The following is a 15,893-nucleotide window of genomic DNA, read 5'->3' as shown; positions in this document are numbered from 1 at the left end:
ATCAGGGTTGGAAGGGACCTCAGGAGGTCATCTAGTCCAACCCCCTGCTCAAAGCAGGACCAATTCCCAATTAAATCATCCCAGCCAGGGCTTTGTCAAGCCTGACCTTAAAAACTTCTAAGGAAGGAGATTCTACCACCTCCCTAGGTAACGCATTCCAGTGTTTCACCACCCTCCTAGTGAAGAAGTTTTTCCTAACATCAAACCTAAACCTCCCCCACTGCAACTTGAGACCATTACTCCTTGTCCTGTCCTCTTCTACCACTGAGAATAGTCTAGAACCATCCTCTCTGGAACCACCTCTCAGGTAGTTGAAAGCAGCTATCAAATCCCCCCTCATTCTTCTCTTCTGCAGACTAAACAATCCCAGTTCTCTCAGCCTCTCCTCATAAGTCATGTGTTCCAGACCCCTAATCATTTTTGTTGCCCTTTGCTGGACTCTCTCCAATTTATCCACATCCTTCTTGTAGTGTGGGGCCCAAAACTGGACAAAGTACTCCAGATGAGGCCTCACCAATGTTGAATAGAGGGGGACGATCACGTCCCTCAATCTGCTCGCTATGCCCCTACTTATACATCCCAAAATGCCATTGGCCTTCTTGGCAACAAGGGCACACTGCTGACTCATATCCAGCTTCTCGTCCACTGTCACCCCTAGGTCCTTTTCCGCAGAACTGCTGCCTAGCCATTCGGTCCCTAGTCTGTAGCTGTGCATTGGGTTCTTCTGTCCTAAGTGCAGGACCCTGCACTTATCCTTATTGAACCTCATCAGATTTCTTTTGGCCCAATCCTCCAATTTGTCTAGGTCCCTCTGTATCCTATCCCTGCCCTCCAGCATATCTACCACTCCTCCCAGTTTAGTATCATCCGCAAATTTGCTGAGAGTGCAATCCACACCATCCTCCAGATCATTTATGAAGATATTGAACAAAACCAGCCCCAGGACCGACCCTTGGGGCACTCCACTTGACACCGGCTGCCAACTAGACATGGAGCCATTGATCACTACCCGTTGAGCCCGACAATCTAGCCAACTTTCTACCCACCTTATAGTGCATTCATCCAGCCCATACTTCTTTAACTTGCTGACACGAATACTGTGGGAGACCGTGCCAAAAGCTTTGCTAAAGTCAAGAAACAATACATCCACTGCTTTCCCTTCATCCACAGAACCAGTAATCTCATCATAAAAGGCGATTAGATTAGTCAGGCATGACCTTCCCTTGGTGAATCCATGCTGACTGTTCCTAATCACTTTCCTCTCATGTAAGTGCTTCAGGATTGATTCTTTGAGGACCTGCTCTATGATTTTTCCAGGGACTGAGGTGAGGCCGACTGTCTTGTAGTTCCCAGGATCATCCTCCTTCCCTTTTTTAAAGATTGGCACTACATTAGCCTTTTTCCAGTCATCTGGGACTTCCCCCGTTCGCCACGAGTTTTCAAAGATAATGGCCAATGGCTCTGCAATCACAGCCGCCAATTCCTTTAGCACTCTCGGATGCAACTCATCTGGCCCCATGGACTTGTGCACGTCCAGCTTTTCTTAGCCCTGGTCTACACTAGGACTTTAGGTCGAATTTAGCAACGTTAAATCGATTTAAACCTACACCCGTCCACACAGTGAAGCCCTTTATTTCGACTTAAAGGGCTCTTAAAATCGATTTCCTTACTCCACCCCTGACAAGTGGATTAGCGCTTAAATCGACGTTCCCAGCTCGAATTTGGGGTACTGTGGACACAATTCGATGGTATTGGCCTCCGGGAGCTACCCCAGAGTGCTCCATTCTGACCGCTCTGGACAGCACTCTCAACTCAGATGCACTGGCCAGGTAGACAGGAAAAGAACCGCAAACTTTTGAATCTCATTTCCTGTTTGGCCAGCGTGGCAAGCTGCAGGTGACCATGCAGAGCTCATCAGCACAGGTGACCATGATGGAGTCCCAGAATCGCAAAAGAGCTCCAGCATGGACCGAACGGGAGGTACGGGATCTGATCGCTGTTTGGGGAGAGGAATCCGTGCTATCAGAACTCCGTTCCAGTTTTCGAAATGCCAAAACCTTTGTCAAAATCTCCCAGGGCATGAAGGACAGAGGCCATAACAGGGACCCGAAGCAGTGCCGCGTGAAACTGAAGGAGCTGAGGCAAGCCTACCAGAAAACCAGAGAGGCGAACAGCTGCTCTGGGTCAGAGCCCCAAACATGCCGCTTCTATGATGAGCTGCATGCCATTTTAGGGGGTTCAGCCACCACTACCCCAGCAGGAGTTGTTTGACTCCTTCAATGGAGATGGAGGCAATACGGAAGCAGGTTTTGGGGACGAAGAAGATGAGGAGGAGGAGGAGGTTGTAGATAGCTCACAGCAAGCAAGCGGAGAAACCGGTTTTCCCGACAGCCAGGAACTGTTTCTCACCCTAGACCTGGAGCCAGTACCCCCCGAACCCACCCAAGGCTGCCTCCTGGACCCAGCAGGCGGAGAAGGGACCTCTGGTGAGTGTACCTTTTAAAATGCTATACATGGTTTAAAAGCAAGCATGTGAAAGGATTACTTTGCCCTGGCATTTGCGGTTCTCCTAGATGTAGTCCTAAAGCCTTTGCAAAAGGTTTCTGGGGAGGGCAGCCTTATTTCGTCCTTCATGGTAGGACACTTTTATCACCCCAGGCCAGTAACACATACTCGGGAATCACTGTAGAACAAAGCATTGCAGTGTATGTTTGCTGGCATTCAACCAAAATCCGTTCTTTCTCTCTCTGTGTTATCCTCAGGAGAGTGAGATATAATTCATGGTCACCTGGTTGAAATAGGGTGCTTTTCTTCAGGGACACTCAGTATAGCCCATTCCTGCTGGGCTGTTTGCCTGTGGCTGAACAGAAATGTTCCCCGCTGTTAGCCACAGGGAGGGGGGAAGGTTGAGGGGGTAGTCACGCGGTGGGAGGAGGCAAAATGCGACCTTGTAACGAAAGCACATGTGCTATGTATGTAATGTTAACAGCAAGGTTTACCCTGAAAGAGTGTAGCCACTGTTTTATAAAATGTGTCTTTTTAAATACCGCTGTCCCTTTTTTTTTCTCCACCAGCTGCATGTGTTTCAATGATCACAGGATCTTCTCCTTCCCAGAGGCTAGTGAAGCTTAGAAAGAAAAAAAAACGCACTCGCGATGAAATGTTCTCCAAGCTCATGCTGTCCTCCCACACTGACAAGAGCACAGACGAATGCGTGGAGGCAAATAATGTCAGAGTGCAGGAAAGCACAAAATGACCGGGAGGAGAGGTGGAGGGCTGAAGAGAGTAAGTGGCGGGCTGAAGACAGGGCTGAAGCTCAAATGTGGCGGCAGCGTGATGAGAGGAGGCAGGATTCAATGCTGAGGCTGCTGCAGGACCAAACCAGAATGCTCCAGTGTATGGTTGAGCTGCAGCAAAGGCAGCTGGAGCACAGACTGCCACTGCTGCCCCTCTGTAACCAACCGCCCTCCTCCCCAAGTTCCATAGCCTCCACACCCAGACGCCCAAGAACGCGGTGGGGGGGCCTCCGGCCAACCAGCCACTCCACCACAGAGGATTGCCCAAAAAAAAGAAGGCTGCCATTCAATAAATTTTAAAGTTGTAAACTTTTAAAGTGCTGTGCTTAAAGTGCTGTGTGGCATTTTCCTTCCCTCCTCCACCACCCCTCCTGGGATACCTTGGTAGTCATCTCCCTATTTGTGTGATGAATGAATAACGAATGCATGACTGTGAAGCAGCAATGACTTTATTGCCTCTGCAAGCGGTGATTAAAGGGAGGAGGGGAGGGTGGTTAGCTTACAGGGAAGTAGAGTGAACCAAGGGGCGGGGGGTTTCATCAAGGAGAAACAAACAGAACTTTCACAGCGTAGCCTGGCCAGTCATGAAACTGGTTTTCAAAGCTTCTCTGATGCGTACCGCGCCCTCCTGTGCTCTTCTAACCGCCCTGGTGTCTGGCTGCGCGTAACCAGCAGCCAGGCGATTTGCCTCAGCCTCCCACCCCGCCATAAACGTCTCCCCCTTACTCTCACAGATATTGTGGAGCACACAGCAAGCAGTAATAACAGTGGGAATATTGGTTCCGCTGAGGTCTAAGCGAGTCAGTAAACTGCGCCAGCGCGCCTTTAAACGTCCAAATGCACATTCTACCACCATTCTGCACTTGCTCAGCCTGTAGTTGAACAGCTCCTGACTACTGTCCAGGCTGCCTGTGTACGGCTTCATGAGCCATGGCATTAAGGGGTAGGCTGGGTCCCCAAGGATACATATAGGCATTTCAACATCCCCAACAGTTATTTTCTGGTCTGGGAAGAAAGTCCCTTCCTGCAGCTTTTGAAACAGACCAGAGTTCCTGAAGATGCGAGCGTCATGCACCTTTCCCGGCCATCCCACGTTGATGTTGGTGAAACGTCCCTTGTGATCCACCAGAGCTTGCAGCACTATCGAAAAGTACCCCTTGCGGTTTATGTACTCGGCGGCTTGGTGCTCCGGTGCCAAGATAGGGATATGGGTTCCGTCTATAGCCCCACCACAGTTAAGGAATCCCATTGCAGCAAAGCCATCCACTATGACCTGCACATTTCCCAGGGTCACTACCCTTGATATCAGCAGATCTTTGATTGCGTGGGCTACTTGCATCACAGCAGCCCCCACAGTAGATTTGCCCACTCCAAATTGATTCCCAACTGACCGGTAGCTGTCTGGCGTTGCAAGCTTCCACAGGGCTATCGCCACTCGCTTCTCAACTGTGAGGGCTGCTCTCATCCTGGTATTCATGCGCTTCAGGGCAGGGGAAAGCAAGTCACAAAGTTCCATGAAAGTGCCCTTACGCATGCGAAAGTTTCGCAGCCACTGGGAATCGTCCCAGACCTGCAACACTATGCTGTCCCACCAGTCTGTGCTTGTTTCCCGAGCCCAGAATCGGCGTTCCACAGCATGAACCTGCCCCATTAGCACCATGATGCATGCATTGGCAGGGCCCATGCTTTCAGAGAAATCTGTGTCCATGTCCTGATCACTCACGGGACCGCGCTGACGTCGCCTCCTCGCCCGGTATCGCGTTGCCATGTTCTGGTGCTGCATATACTGCTGGATAATGCGTGTGGTGGTTGATGTGCTCCTAATTGCCAAAATGAGCTCAGCGGCCTCCATGCTTGCCTTGGTATGGCGTCCGCACAGAAAAAAGGTGCGGAACGATTGTCTGCCGTTGCTCTGACGGAGGGAGGGGCGACTGACGACACGGCTTACAGGGTTGGCTTCAGGGAGCTAAAATCAACAAAGGGTGTGCCTGTACATCAAGGAGTATTTCAGGCAGGACTGCACGGAGGGTTCCAATAAGAAATGGTGCACCAAAGTTATCGTTGTTATTGGAACAAGGAGGTTAGCCTGGCCTCTGATTGATACATGGCTAGATTAACCTCGCTGCGCCTTCTCTGTGACTGACTGCAGTGTGATCTAGACAGGGGAGGAGGAAAATGAGTACAAAACAAATCTGGTCTATTTCTTGTTCTGACCCACTCCATCTATCCTTTACATCTTTGGCTGGCAGCAGACGGTGCAGAAGGACTGCATGCCATCCACATCTCATGGCTGCTTGGCAGAAGATGGTACAGTACGACTGCTAGCCATCTTCATCTCTTGCCTGCCTGGCATAAGATGGTACAATACGACTGCTAGCAATCCTCATCTCTTGCCTGCCTGGCAGAAGATGGTACAGTACGACTGCTAGCAGTCCGTATCGCCTGCCCGCTCACCATAAGACGGTTCAATAGGACTGCAGGACTAAAGAGAATGACCTGGTCAAGTCACTCCAAATTTAGTCCCTGCGCCCATGTCTGCCCAGGCGCTCCCAGCCGACGTGGCCAGGAGCACCTCGGACACGACGAGGACGACTACCAATCGTATTGCACCGTCTGCTGCCACAAGGCAAGGGGTTGCTGCTACTGTGTAGCAATGCCGTACCGCGTCTGCCAGCATCCAGGAGACATAGGGTGACGGTTACCTGAGCGGGCTCCATGCTTGCCGTGGTATGGCGTCTGCACAGGTAACTCAGGAAAAAAGGCGCGAAATGATTGTCTGCCCTTGCTTTCACGGGGGGAGGGAGGGTGGGAACGGGGGCCTGACGATATGTACCCAGAACCACCCGCGACAATGTTTTAGCCCCATCAGGCATTGGGATATCAACCCAGAATTCCAATGGGCAGCGGAGACTGCGGGAACTGTGGGATAGCTACCCACAGTGCAACGCTCCGGAAATCGACGCTTGCCTCGGTACTGTGGAAGCGCTCCGCCGAGTTAATGCACTTAATGCACTTAGAGCATTTTCTGTGGGGACACACACACTCGAATATATAAAACCGATTTCAAAAAAACCGACTTCTATAAATTCGACCTAATTTCGTAGTGTAGACATACCCTAAATAGTCCCTAACCACCTCTTTCTCCACAGAGGGCTGGCCATCTACTCCCGATGTTTTGATGCCCAGCGCAGCAGTCTGGGAGCTGACCTTGTTAGTGAAGACAGAGGCAAAAAAAGCACTGAGTACATTAGTTTTTTCCACATCCTCTGTCACTAGGTTGCCTCCCTCATTCAGTAAGGGGCCCACACTTTCCTTGGCTTTCTTCTTGTTGCCAACATACCTAAAGAAACCCTTCTTGTTACTCTTGACATCTCTTGCTAGCTGCAGCTCCAGGTGCGATTTGGCCCTCCTGATTTCATTCCTACATGCCCGAGCAATATTTTTATACTCTTCCCGGCTCATATGTCCAACCTTCCACTTCTTGTAAGCTTCTTTTTTATGTTTAAGATCCGCTAGGATTTCACCGTTAAGCCAAGCTGGTCGCCTGCCATATTTACTATTCTTTCGACTCATCGGGATGGTTTGTCCCTGTAACCTCAACAGGGATTCCTTGAAATACAGCCAGCTCTCCTGGACTCCTTTCCCCTTCATGTTAGTCCCCCAGGGGATCCTACCCATCCCTTCCCTGAGGGAGTCGAAGTCTGCTTTCCTGAAGTCCAGGGTCCGTATCCTGCTGCTTACCTTTCTTCCCTGTGTCAGGATCCTGAACTCAACCAACTCATGGTCACTGCCTCCCAGATTCCCATCCACTTTTGCTTCCCCCACTAATTCTTCCCGGTTTGTGAGCAGCAGGTCAAGAAAAGCTCCCCCCGCAGTTGGCTCCTCTAGCACTTGCACCAGGAAATTGTCTCCTACGCTTTCAAAAGATTTCCTGGATTGTCTATGCACCGCTGTATTGCTCTCCCAGCAGATATCAAGAAAATTAAAGTCACCCATGAGAACCAGAGCGTGCGATCTAGTAGCTTCTGCGAGTTGCTGGAAGTTGCCCCCTGGTCTGGTGGTCTATAGCAGACTCCCACCACTACATCATTCTTGTTGCTCACACTTCTTAACTTAATCCAGAGACACTCAGGTTTTTCTGCAGTTTCGTACCGGAGCTCTGAGCAGTCATACTGCTCCCTTACATACAGTGCTACTCCCCCACCTTTTCTGCCCTGCCTGTCCTTCCTGAACAGTTTATAACCATCCATGACAGTACTCCAGTCATGTGAGTTATCCCACCAAGGGATAATCAGGGGGTGCTTAGCACCCACTGGCTGCCAGCTTCTCGCCCTGCCGATCAACTCCTCTCCCTCAGCACCTCCCACCCACTGCGATCAGCTGTTCCGCAGCATGTAGGAGGTGCTGGGTCGGGGGAGAGAGGGGACAAGGTGTGCTCAGGGGAGGGGGCAGAACTGGGGGGGGGGAAGGTGGGGCAGGGATGGAGGCTTGGGAGAAGGTGGGGCAGAAAAGGCGGGGAAAGGGGTCGGGTGGGGGCAGAGCAGGGGGTTGAGCACCCCCTGGGCCCGGAGGAAGCTGGCGCCTGTGGTACAGAGGCCCTGAACTGGGCGTCTGAAGGCAAATCACTCACAATGGCATAATGTTCTGTGCAGATGCCCATGTAGCTGCTCTGCATATCTCTGATATGGGGATACCCTTAGAAAGGATAAGCAACAAGGAGCCTGACCTTGTGGAATGTGTGCATACTGAAGATAGGTGTGTTACCCCCTGCAATTGGTAGCAGAGTTTAATACAGCCAGATACCCACATGGAGAGCCTCTGAGCTGACAACGCTGTACCTTTTGTCCTATCCACAACTGAAAGGAAGAGCCTCGGAGATTTTCTGAAGGCCTTTGTCCTAAGTAGAAGGCTACGGCTCTCCACACATTGTGTGTATTGAGGATGGTCCCTCTGTTATCCGTATGAGGTTTTGGGTAGAATTTTGGGAGCTAAATGAGTTGATTCATGTGAAATGCAGAAATTATTTTGGAAGTGAACTTTGGGTGTGGTCTGAGTGTAAAAGGGGGATGTGCTATCAAAGCTGCTATGTCCCCTATCCTTCTGGCAGAAGTGATGGCGAGGAGGAAAGGTGAGCAATTGTTGCCAAGTGAACCTTCAGCAAGCTAACAGAGAGACCCAATTTCTTTAAGGGTAACAGATAGTCCAGAATCACCAGTAAGGTGGCTGAATTAGTGGAGACATCCTTGGGTTGGCACCACGTCTGGAATCTCTTCCATTTCTGTAGGTAGGTGCAACAAGTAGCACCCTTCCTACTGTGCAACAGTACCTCCTGTACTTCCTCTGAGCAGGATGTCTCTGTGCTGGAACCACAAAGGAGCCACTCTTTGAGATGCAGGACTCGTTCTATGACAGGAAGCAGGGAGTGATCAGTAGGGTCATCGGTGAACACACCAGCTGAAACAGGTAAGGGTACCATGTCTGTCTGGGCCAGGTGGGGGCAATCAGAATGTCCTTTGCTTTTTCCTTTTTTACCTTCAACAGGTCCTTTACCAAGAGAGGGAATGAAGAAAAGGCGTAAAGAATGCCACTGTCCCAAGGGAGAAGGAGAGCATCTCCCCTGGAGTGTTGTCCGATCCCCACTCTGGAGCAGTACTGCACACATTTCTTGGTCTGATAGGTAGCGAACGAGTCTGGCAACCCGCACTGCCAGAATATATTGTGTAGAATGGTTGGTTCTACTTCCCATTTGTGGCAGAGGAGGAACTTGTGGCTGAGACTGTCAGCCGTTGTGTTGTGTATTCCCAGTAGGTAGGCCTCTGATAATAGGACATTGTAGGAGATGCACCAATTCCATAGCTTCAGAGGTTCTTGTGCATAAGAAATGAGACCTGGTACCTCCTTACCAGTTTATGTAGTACCTAACAGGCCATGTTGTCCATCATGACCTTCATATGTGTGTCCTTGATCAGCAGGAGGAAGTGAGCACAAGAATTTCAGACTGCTCTGAGCTCTAGCAGATTGATGTGGAGATATTTCTCTGATGGGAACCATTTGCCATGAACAGTGTGACCACTGAGATGCGCTCCCCAGCCTATGGGGGATGCCTCGGTGGTCAGAAGAAGAGATGGGGAAGACTGAGCGAATGGGATCTCCATGCAAATGTTCATTGGGTCCTTCCACCAGTTTAAGGATTGTTTGACTACTGTCAGGAGCTTGTTTATATTGTCTTTGTTTGGTCTGTACACAGAGGTAAACCATGCTTGGAGGCACTTCATGTGTAGTCTACCATGACAATGACTGATGTGCCCGCAGCCATGTGTCCCAGAAGCTGAAGACAGTGTCCTGACGAGATTTGATGCCTGGACCGTACTGTCTCTATCAATGAGGAGAGACTGAGAAATCTGTGATGTTGTAGGAGCACCGTCATTTGAATGGAGTCGAGGTTGACTCCTATAAACTCTAGCTTTTGAACCGGTGTCAAGGTTGATTTTTGTTTGTTGATATGTAGGCCCAGTGTTAGAAATAAGTCTTGTGTGGTCTGAGTGACCTGTGAAGGATTGTGTCCTGAGAAGGCAATTGTCCAGGTAGGGAAAAATCTTAATAACCTGAGAACGTAGATAGGCCACTCCTAGTGAAAGGACCTTGGAGAATACCCTGTGTGTGTGTGTGGGGGGGGGGCGAGCGATGAAAGGCCAAAAGGGAGTATTCTGTACTGGTAGTGGTCCTGGCCTAGTGTGAACCTGAGATAATGACGGTGTCTCAGTATGATAGAAATGGGAAAGTATGCATCTTGAAGGTCGAGGGCTGAGAACCAGTCTCCTTTTTCTAACACTGGGATAATCACTGACAGCGTAACCTTCTTGAATTTCTGTGCTTTGACATACCTGTTGAGCACTCTGAGGTCCACTATAGGTCTCCAATCTCCATTTTTCTTCAGTATCAGGAAGTAACGAGAGTAGAAGCCTTTGCCCCTGAGTTGTGTGGGTACGCTGAGATGATTCACCTCTTGGTGTAGTAGAATCTTGTGAGAAGGGTCCTTGAAGAGGGATGGGGAAGGGTGTTTGGGAGCGGGAAGGAAGGAAAAGTGGATGACATATCCATTCTGGACAATTTCCAGCACCAGCTTTTCGGAGGTTATCCATTCCTAGCTGCTGCGGAATGGGGAAAGGCAATCGCTGAAAGAAGGAGGGGGGTTTCCCAAGGTGAGATTGTAAGGAGCATTCTCTTGGTTCTCGAACAACTCATCAAAAGTGTCGCTTTGAAATTGAGGGCTGAGACAAGGGTGGTGGTGGCCCTGATTATTTGAACTTAGAGAATTTTGATTTATTTCTCTGTGGCTCGTACGATCTCTGCAACAAGTATTGAGGCACGTATTATGATGATCTCAGCTTGAACTGTGATTGAGGACTGTATTTTCTTTTGTAGGCTGTTGGGTATATCCCCCAGGGATCTCAGAGTTGCTCAACAATCCTTTAGTGTGTGGAGGGATGCACCTGTCTTCTCAGCGAATAGCTTTGTTCCCTCCTTCGGGAAGCTGGGCAAATGGAGCCAAGAGGTCCTCCTCATAACCACCGCTGTGGAGATTGAGTGCGTTGCCATGTCGGCCACATCCAGTGCACACTGCAGAGACATTTTTGCCACTAGCTGGCCTTCGTTAATGATAGCCATGAATTGGTCTTTGTATGCATCCAGAAGCTGCTCAATAAATTTTTAAATTTAAAATTTTTAAATAAAATTTTTTTAATAAATGTTTAATTTTGCATAGTTCTGATAATCATATTTGGCTAGTAAGGCCTAATAGTTCGCTACCCAAAACTGGAAGAACAGGTTTTTCTGCCGAACAGATCCAAGGGCTTCCCATCTCAGTCATATGGCGTAGACTTAAACTGGTATTGGGGAAACCTCAAATTGACTGCATCCACTATGATGGAATTTGGAGGTGGATGGGTGAACAAAAATCACGCACCTTCGCTGGCTCACAGTACTTTTTGTCTGGCTGCTTGCATGTCGGTGGGATGGATGCCGGGGTCTGCCATATGACCCTAGCAGGATCTAGAAGTGCCTTATGGAGGGCTACCCTGGTGGAGGTGGAAGAAAGTCCACCAGTTTATGATGAGGTTCAGACACCATGTAGTTGCACTTGTAGGGCTTCAGTCACTCTTTGAATTAGGTCCTGGAATGACCTAAAGTCACCTGCCAGAGATGGTGAGGGGGAGACCCACCGCCTCATCAGGTGACGATAATGAGAGGTGGGCTTGAGGAGACTCTTCCTTTCCCACCTCCACTTCCCGTTCTTCCTCCAAGAATTCAGGAGGATCTGGTGCCCTTGATGTCACTGCTGAAGGAGGACATCTCTCTACCTGTTGGTAAATCACACTAGGGGCCTGTGAGGCTTATCGTCTCTGGGCCTGCCAGGCGTCCCAGTATGGCCATTGTGGGTAGGGAGCTGGCGGCTGGAACCATGGTTGCCCACACCAAGGAGGTTGAGGGCCGGGGTGGCACCCCTGGTATCGCTTGGTGGGACTGGGGTCTGCATGGTGGGTAGGATGATTAGTGAGAACCCAGTTCCTCTGTCTCTATCTGAGTCTGAATGGGAAAGAGGCATAGTAAGGTGTGGAGATGCCATTGTGTCCACTGCTCCTGGCGAGTTCAGTACCAGGGCCCCAGCACTGGGAAGGGCCGAGTCTGGTGCATCACATACAAAGAGGTCCGATGCGCACCTGTAGTCCGCAGGTGCGGATGGTACTGGTATCAGTGCCGATGGCTGCCGGTGCTGAGGAGCTTGCACTGAGGGAGTTGGTGATGTGGATCTGGTTGAATGATCCATCAGCGCAACGCGCACCAAGATTGGTGTCAGTGACCTCACTGATGTAGCCTTCGCTGGGGCAGATCGTCTATGTTTATCATGCCCTCCTCGGTACTGGTATCTCTTTGCCTGTGCCCATCGGGTCTTTGGGTGGTCCGACTGACTCTGTTGGCTCGGTACTGTGCATGCTCTGGGTACTGACTCCAGGTGGCTTCACGCCATCGGTACAGAAGATACTGATAGAGCCAGAGAACATTTCCGGCTTGATCTGGGCTTGCTATGGTGACTCACAGACCTCTTCTTACCAGTTTTTAAATGAGCAGCTCATTTCCTTAGAATCATTTGCCCACGACATAGAAGATTGCATTGATATCTCACTCTGGTACTTTGGAAATTGAAGGACCAACTCCATCAGCAGGAGTTTTAGCCTTAACTCTCTGTCCTTCCTTGGACCTGGGTTTTAGTTGCTGGCACCAACCACACTTTTGTGGATTGTGCTTCTCCTCGAGGCAGCGAATAAATGCCTGCGCATGCTGGCTAGCCTTGTGGCAGGCGGGAAGCCGCGCGTGCACAGGGTGGACTGCTATTGAAATTCTCCAATCGACAGCATGGGGGTGCACACACACCTACAGTGGAGCATGCATAAGGACACTACTCGAAGAATTATAATTTTGACTCCTAACCAGAGGCGAAAGTAAGCTGGTACGCCCCAGTATGGCATACTGACAAGCAGTAGAGGCGAGTTATATGGGCTCGTGGCTCCAGCAATATTGAGGGTCCGGGGGCCCGGCTCCACCTATGTTTGGGGCTGGGTGTCCCCCGTGGTCCCACCTGCTGCCACCCCACACCTCTACCGAGTGTCCCTGGCCCCCCCTTGCTGCCCCTGCATGCCTCCCTGAGTCCCCGGAGCAGAGCATCCCTGTCTCTCTTCTGCAGCTCCATGCTGCCTCCCTGCATCAACTGCCGCCACAGGATCCTAATGACCCCAATCCCCTACTGCCAGGGCAGGCTGTCCTTCCCCTGCCCTTTCCCCTCAGACCCTTTCATTTTCTGGCGGGACCCTCCACCAGTACAACTGCCCCTCCTGCCCACAGTCACCACTCCTGCCCCATGCTGGGCAAGGGCAGCCCCATCCCCCAGCCCCAGTGAGGCTGCAGTGAGAGGCAGCAGCAGGGGACGAGGTGCACATGTAATGGCAGTCCCACCCCCATGGCACTCACCACAGGGGAGGCGAGGGAGATTCCTGGACATTGAAAGGGGCCCTAGGAGCACGTGCAGTGCCAGTGGTGGGGGTGAGTGTGCTGCCGGGGAGCAAAGGGGACCCCTTCCCCCAGAGCTCGCTGATGCTGGCAGGAAGAGGGCTAGGGGGAGTCCTCCTCTCTGGCTCCAGTCTTGGGGCAGCCTGCCTCCCCCCCAAACTCATCCCCAGCCCTGCCCCACCCCAGAGCCCATATTCCCAGCCAGAGCCCTCATCCCCCCACACCCTAACCCTCTGCCCCAGCCCTGAGCCTCTCCAACACCCCAAACCCCTCATCTCCAGTCCCAGCCAGAGCTCTCATACCCCCTGCACCCTAAACCTTTGCCTCAGCCCTAAGCCCCCCGCCACACCCCCATCCCCAGCCACACCCCTGCATCCATCCCCAGCCACACAGCACAGCTCTCACCCCTGCACCCCCTCCCATCCCCAAACTCCCTCCCAGAACCTGCACCCCCTCCCTCTGCACCCCATCACATCCCCAAACTTCCTCCCAGAGCCTGCGCCCTGCACCCCTCCTGCACTCCAATCCCCTGCCCCAGCCCAGGGCTTGCACCCCAGACCTCCTCCCCCACCCAAACTCCCTCCCAGAGCCTTGGGCAGGTGGAGGGTGGAGTTGGGCACCACCAAATTTTCGACAAACCTGCCACCCCTGCCAGCAAGAGCCAGTGCGCCGTACCGGGGCGGACCGGCTTCCCCAGGCGGCAATTTTAAGGGCCTGGGGCAATTTTAAGGGCTCCTGCCACCGCTACCGCCCCAGGGCCCTTTAAATCGCCGCTGTAGCCCTGATATGGTTTATATAGCAACCATAATTTTCATACTGTAGGTTGTTGGCAAAAGTATTATCTTGTTCCATGCTCTATGTGGAACCTCGATCAACACTCAGTTCTTTCATCACTAACTGAAATTTTCTCATTTAAGAGGCCATTTTAGATAAATGAGGCTTCAGAGCCAAGAAAAATAAGCCAGTTGCAAAATGGAATAATACTAGGACAAGAACAAGACAAATAAAATTAAGAGCTATATAAGCTGATGTGAACATACAAATAAAACCCATTACCTGCTTGTTGTAAATATTAGCTGCAATCCTTTTACGCAGTACTAATTCCATAGCAGCAGGATGAGTAAGTTGCACAGTGATCTTCACTATTAAGTAAATCCTCTCATTTTGTGGTGTTACCCTGTTCAAATGCACTGAATCATGGACAGAAGAGTCCCAAGCAGCAGTGGCTGAAACCTAAGTGGACAAATTGGGTAGTGAAGTAAAAGGAGAAAAAGAAAATTAATGTCAATTACTTCAATTTAAAATTTACCAGAATTTAACAAGAAATAGTAACACCATTAATGAAAGAAAAACAATAGCTGTAGTGGTCACTTCTGCTCCTAAAGTGGGTGTGTCAGGCTCTGAAAGGCCACATTGGAGCATGTGAGCCTGGTGCAGTGCAGAACCCATGTGTACCGGGGATCTATACACAGCTGCAAGCAGAGGGTTAAATTGGAGAGAGGGACCACAGATCCACTGCTACATGAATCCTCTCGTCGTCTCTTACTTGGGACTTGATCCAAAGCTCACAACTCAATTGGTATTGGATTGGGCCATAGCAGAGGGGCACACAAAGGCCTCTACATCTTCCATCCTGTGGAAGATCTTTTCCTTTTCCTTCCGCACACATCCCCACTACCACCCAGCCAAGTTATTCATCCTGGGAGCTGGTCTCAGGATATACGCCTAAATGAGATAGCATGGAAGGCAGAACAAGTCAAAATCAAGTACAACTCCAGATTTAATCTACATTTACATAGCGCCTTTCACTTTGAGTGGTCCCAAACCTTTTACAAAAAAACCGACCTACCACAGGAAAAAACCTATTACTTTAGAAATTACGGCCTTATCTAGTTTGGAAGACATTGTAGTGACTAGAGAATAAGTGAAATTATGACATCACAAGAGCCAAGAGTGTGCAAATTGAGCAACGCAGAGAGGAAAGGATTTTTAGACAGTTAAAAAGTCTTTTCCAAAAAGATTCAACATCCCCCACTTCTCCAAGGTAAGCAATGAGAGCTAAAAATTTACATTCTCTAAGATCCCAAAGATATCTTCTGCAAAATACAGGATGCACCATGCGTTCATGGTATTTCAAGGATAAAAAGCAGAAAGAGACCTAAAAAATAACCCTATCGAAAACTTTCAGGTCTTCTGTTCATGAGATAAAGCAGCAAAAAAAGTGTACGAACACTATATTTTTGAAATGCTTTACAGGTCACCTTTAAACTGAAAATATTGAATTTGGATCACTTCGTCCACCACTGAAATATAGCTAATTCTGGGGAGGATATGGCAGCTGTTTGACATCACACATCAATATAAAACAGTTTAGCACAGGAAACAAGGAACATCCTATCCAAATGAACTGCATAAAATAATTTGGGGCTATAGAATGTAATTATCAGAAACTGAATTTGTTAGCAACTCTACTCTGACGAAAACACATGACTATAGTTTTATAAATATGGGTAGTAACCTGTACGGTCTGAA

General features: G+C 50.0%; 1 protein-coding gene across 5 annotated transcripts in view; it reads right to left on the bottom strand.

The window, feature by feature from the left end:
- KIF13A (kinesin family member 13A) overlaps positions 1–15,893 on the bottom strand; it is a 203,206-nt gene that overhangs the window by 16,570 nt on the left and 170,743 nt on the right. For all 5 annotated transcript variants that reach the window (XM_084619470.1, XM_084619468.1, XM_084619471.1 and 2 more), the window contains one exon: positions 14,418–14,594. In XM_084619470.1, coding sequence (XP_084475596.1) covers positions 14,418–14,594 — 177 coding nt within the window. The remainder of the gene's footprint in view (positions 1–14,417; positions 14,595–15,893) is intronic.

The sequence above is a fragment of the Lepidochelys olivacea genome (assembly GCF_965140295.1).
Source record: "Lepidochelys olivacea isolate rLepOli2 genome assembly, chromosome: 2".
NCBI classification, from domain to species: domain Eukaryota; kingdom Metazoa; phylum Chordata; order Testudines; family Cheloniidae; genus Lepidochelys; species Lepidochelys olivacea.
This window is presented reverse-complemented; position numbering and strand designations above follow the sequence as displayed.